The 5,049-nt window shown below is 48.0% G+C and overlaps 1 protein-coding gene across 1 annotated transcript; it reads right to left on the bottom strand.

The window, feature by feature from the left end:
- Window positions 1-3,101: 3,101 nt before the first annotated feature.
- On the bottom strand, window positions 3,102-4,303 carry Bloc1s4 (biogenesis of lysosomal organelles complex 1 subunit 4). The gene has a single exon (XM_004847325.3). It carries the CDS (start codon window positions 4,253-4,255, stop codon window positions 3,602-3,604), a length of 654 nt encoding a protein of 217 aa, XP_004847382.1. The 5' UTR covers window positions 4,256-4,303; the 3' UTR covers window positions 3,102-3,601.
- Window positions 4,304-5,049: the final 746 nt, after the last annotated feature.

A 5,049-nucleotide genomic window follows, 5' to 3' on the forward strand; every position in this document is an offset into this window, starting at 1 on the left:
GGGGCTGGCAGGGGACAGAACAGAATCTGGGGATTCTTTTTTTAAATTGAGACAGGGTCTTGCTGTGTAAATCAGGCTGGCCTCAAACCCCCAGGGATCCTCCTGCCTCAGCCTCCCAAGTGCTGGGATTACACGTGTGCAGCACCATGCCCAGCTTGAATTTGAGTCCATTCTGATGTCAGAAGCTGGTGACAGCTTCAGGCAAAGCCCGACATATCTGAGTTAGGGTTTTCGAAGCCCGCTTGGCTGCTGGGGACGTGCAGGGGACAGAGTGAGGGCAGAGCCAGAGGGGACACTTACTGGGGGCCATGAGTAGCGTGCTACCACTGACCACTGACGGGAGACCATTCTAAGCCGACATCCTTAGACGATACCAAGAACAAGTCCCTGAGAAGCTTCTGGTCCAGAAAAAGGCTGATGAAGCAGACCGGATCCAAGAGGGGCTCCACTTGCTGGTGACCTGGTGTCATCTGACCTCACTTCTTGTCTGCTGTCACCGTGGTCACTCTCAGCAGCAAGGAAAAGCCCTTAGGAACTCACACTTCACCGTCCTTGCAGCCCCTTCTGATGGCTGCTGAGCCAGGCTAGTTTAGGACTTTACACTCCAGACCACTATTAGTTTTCCCTCTCAGTGTTGTTTCAAGAACCACCTGTTTTCATAAAGTTTTATTAGCACACAGCCATGCACACTGGCTTATAGTCTATGGGTGCCTTTGGGCAGGCAAGTAGTAGAGAGCCCATTTGGCCTGTGACTCCAGAACATTTACTGGCCCTTTGAGGACCTTCTCCTTGCGTCTGCCTTCTACCACGCAGACTGGCTGCAAACCCCCAATCTAGATGGGAAGGCCCTGAATAAATGTTTGCCAATCGCAGAATCATCTATCAAGGAGAATTTCAGAACCTAAGGTCCCTTAGAGATAAGCTGCACGTATAAGCTCAGATGTATCACCTGAACCAGGGCTTCTGACTTCTAGATTACCAAGAAATTTTAAATGATTAACATTAAAAATGGTGAAGCTGAGATTCATTCCCTCATTGGTTATACTTTTTTCTCAGCCTGATTTCCAAGTAAATAACTATAATTAAGTTTTACTTTATAGCACATTTGTTAACTTATTTTTATTTATTTTGGGTTTTTGAGACAGAGTCTCAATATGTAGCCCAGGTGGGCCTTGAACTTGCAGGAATCCTCCTGCCTCAGCCTCCTGAGTGCTGGGATTACAGGTTTGCACCATGTGGGGCCACACTTGTTAACTTACACTTTCTGGAACTTAAGGTTTCTGTTATGTAGATATTATATGTCAGCTTTAGTATTAAAAACTAATCTTAAGGACTGGCTGAGTGTGGTGGTACACACCTCCACAGGTCAAGGCCAGCCTGGACTACAACAGTGAGTTCAAGGCCATCCTGAACTGCATAGCAAACCCTGTCTCAAAACTAAAAAATAAAATAAAATAAAGAACCCTTTTAGCAATGTAGCTTTTACGTAAAGAAGCTATTGTTATATTCTGTTAATGTCACAGGAATGTACTAATTACTGATAATACCTCCCAGTAGTTGCTAAGTAGTAAATGTAGTTTTCTTGTTCTCTTGTCTTCTAAGTTTAGATATTGCTTGATTTGTTACCAATGAAGCAAGCAGTTAGACAAACATAAATGTATGACATAGAAGGTCCACGAGCGGGGTGTGGTGGCGCTCGCCTGTAATCCCACCACTTGGGAGGCTGAGGCAGGGGGATCGCTGCAAGTTCAAGGGCAGCCTGGGCTACATATTGAGTTTAAGGCCAGCCTGAACTGCATAGTGAGACCTTGTCTCAAAAAAAAAAAAAAAAAAAAATCCATGAAAGCTGAGACAGATATAAGTGAAAATATCTCTGTCAACTTCAACGATCTGGGCTGACACAAAAGTAACCTAAACTGGGCCAGGGATTGAGCTCAGTGGTTTTCACTGCCTGCTGCGCAAGTGCAAGGACCAGAGTTTGATCCCCAGTACCAAAAAAAAAAAAGTAACCTAAACTGAGCGCTAATCTGAGGTCTAGTGTCTAGGAGGACCACCCACAAAGCTGACTAAAGTACACAAGGAAGCCTGCCTGCAAGGGACCTTTTAATGCTTCATGTCAACAGGCTCCCCATCACCATTCCGTCACACAAATCCGTGGGATGAAGTAAATAGTGCTATGAAACAGCAGCTAAGGTTAGTTTTTCATGTTAGCCTTTTTTTGTTTCAGTGATACTGGGATTGAATCCAAGGTCTTGTGCACGTTGCATGAGCGAGTGCTCTACCCCTGTGCTACATCCTCAAACCTTTAAAACTTTTTAAACATTTTAGACACGGTCTGACTGAATTCCCCAGGCTGGCCTCAAACTTGCCATCCTCCTGCCTAAGCTTCCCAAGTAGCTTCCCAAGATTGCAAGCATGCACCACCATGCCTGGCACATTTCAGCCTTCTAAAGGGGGTACTCCCAAGCCACTTTCCTTTATTCCCACCACTAAAACCACACAAGTAATGTGCTTACTTTCAAAGAAGGGGAATAAGTAGACTGTTTCAAAAGGAAAGCTTTCTTATAAAATTAAAATTTTAAGTGATGCTTAAGTTACAAACCAAACATTGGCAATCATATATAGATGTGTTTCTTATGAATAAATGGACACTGTGAGGTCATTCTTTCAAACACAGCTTTGGAATTCACTGCAAAGAACCAATGTATTTTCTTAAAAATTGTCAAGTTTCTTTCCATTTACAATGCATGCTATGAGCCGGGCATAGTAGTGAATGCTTGTAATCCCAGGACTAGGGAAGCTGAGGCAGGAGTATTTCTGTGAGTTTGAGACCAGCCAGGGCTACTTAGCAAGTTTATGGTCAGCCTGAACATACTGACACACTGTCTCAAAAAACAAACAAGACAGGGCTGGGGATTTAGCTCAGTGGCTCACCGCGGCTTGCCTCGAAAGCACAAGGTCCCTAGAGTTCGATCCCTGGTACAAAAAAAAAAGACAATGTATGCTATGGGGGAAAAAAGATACAATGTACGCTATGTAAAGTTAAATGCTAAATAATGTACCATCTCTCCTTAAGACAGGCGATGGAAATCGAATCACTATTAGGATTGAATAATAATAAGGCTTTAATGGTTCATTTTTCTTGCGATTATATAAATATATAAATCTTGAATGGGTAATACTGTTAGTTGATTAGCAAAGTCCATAAAAATAAGAGTTCTACCACATCGTGGAGATGCGCTCATTCATTTTGCTTCTCCACTCCCCACACCGAGCAGCTTCCACTGAATCTTTTCTTTCTCGCTTTGGAGACGGTGTCACGAGGCGGTCTAGCTTGGGCTCGAACTCCTGGGCTCAGGCAATCCTTCTGCGTAGCTGGAAGTACACGGGCACCGCACTATCCAAGCAGCTTTCCGAGTAGAATTGGAAGACATAAAAAAAATCTACACTTCCTATGTGAAACAATGAAGATACTGAGAAACAGAGTTCTCAGAAAAGAAACTTTAAAATTCCATACTCCCAAGCATAAATTAATAGGGTTTTTAATTAATACTCAGGCTCAGGGGCTCCCCTGGGTCCTCCTCCAGCAGGGGCCGGCGGATCAGAGCAGGGGCCTGTCATTGCAACAGGGGAAGTGGTCTTCGGTCCGAAACAGGGCAGGGGGCTCATAGGCGCTGCGCTGCGTCCTCGCAGGGGCCGGCTTGTTAAACAAGGAGGGCACGCTGATGGTGTGCAGGAGCTTTCTGAAGGCGCCAGGGAAGGTGCCCAGCTCGGCCTCGGCCCTGGCGACCTGCTGCTCCATCCTGGCCACGCTGCCGCCCACCATGCGCACGAAGGCCTCGAGCTTGTCGATGCGGCCGTAGATGCGCCTCATCTCCGCGGCCTTGGCGTAGATCCGGGGCACGCCCTCGCCGACGACGTGCGACGAGTCCCCGCGGATCATTTCCAGCATGCCCACGAACTCGTCCACTCGGGCCAGCAGGTCCTCGAGGCTGGCGTCCAAGGCCTCTACCTCGGGCCGCGCCCCGGGCCCGGGCAGCAGGCAGGAGGCGTAGCCCGCAGCGGCGCGGCGCAGTAATGGCAGGTCGCGACCGGGCGCGCCGTCCTCGGCGCCCTCGTCCTCCCACGGCCCCGAGGCGCTGCTGTGGCTCTGCGACACGTTGCCACTGTCCCCACTCCAGGAAGGAGCCTGCGGCCCAGCGTCCTCCGCGGGCACCTCGAGTGGCGGCCCTCCGCCCTCCGGGCGACCGTCCATGGCCCGGGCTTCCGGTGCAGCGGCCCCCGCGGCTCCGCCCACGCACGCACGACCCTGCTTCCGGCGCAGGTGCGTCCCGCCCCAGTCCCGCCCCAGTCCCACCCCGAGCTCGGACTGATTCCGTTCCTACCGCCTCCGCTTCCAGCCGCCATCACGCACGCTTGCGCATGCTCTTTCCATTTCCGGTTCCCGAACGCGCTGGGGCAAGTGGTTGATTCCCTAGGTCTGCGCCCAGGCACTGATCCTTAAAGAAAGTGTAAGAGAAATACAATAAAAGTGCATAAACCCTAAGTGTGCATGTGGATGCTTTCTTACATAGCGATGCAACCCTGTAATCGCTGTCTAGATCATCATAAACAATATGGTCCACGCTTATGCGGGAGCCCTCCCTGCCCCTTTTTTTCTTTGCTGAGTGTAAAAAAAGAGACAAGCAAAACCAAGGTCTGCAAAACATGGAATGATCTTGATGACTTTGAAAGCTCTCAACCTCTTCAGACTGCAAATGATGTAAAATTAAAAGTAGCATCTAAACTAAGGTCATATCCAAGGTACTTCCAGAAGTATGAAGACGAAGGTTGAGTTACGACCGTAAAATCCTTGAAAATCTCAAAAGCAATCTCAAAAAAGGTGGTGACTCCTAATGATAGAGGAGAGACACCAGACCTCCAAATGACATAGGGAAAATATTTTAACTCCCAACCTGTTAGATGTCAGATATGCTGAGTTTGTGTTTCCCCAAATTGAATAAATTCTAAGGAACAATGGAGGTTAAGAGTAGGAAATATTTATTGAGA

This window comes from Heterocephalus glaber, unplaced genomic scaffold, assembly GCF_053883595.1.
Source record: "Heterocephalus glaber isolate CG9 unplaced genomic scaffold, H.glaber_assembly_v1.0 deba00001509, whole genome shotgun sequence".
NCBI lineage: Eukaryota > Metazoa > Chordata > Mammalia > Rodentia > Bathyergidae > Heterocephalus > Heterocephalus glaber.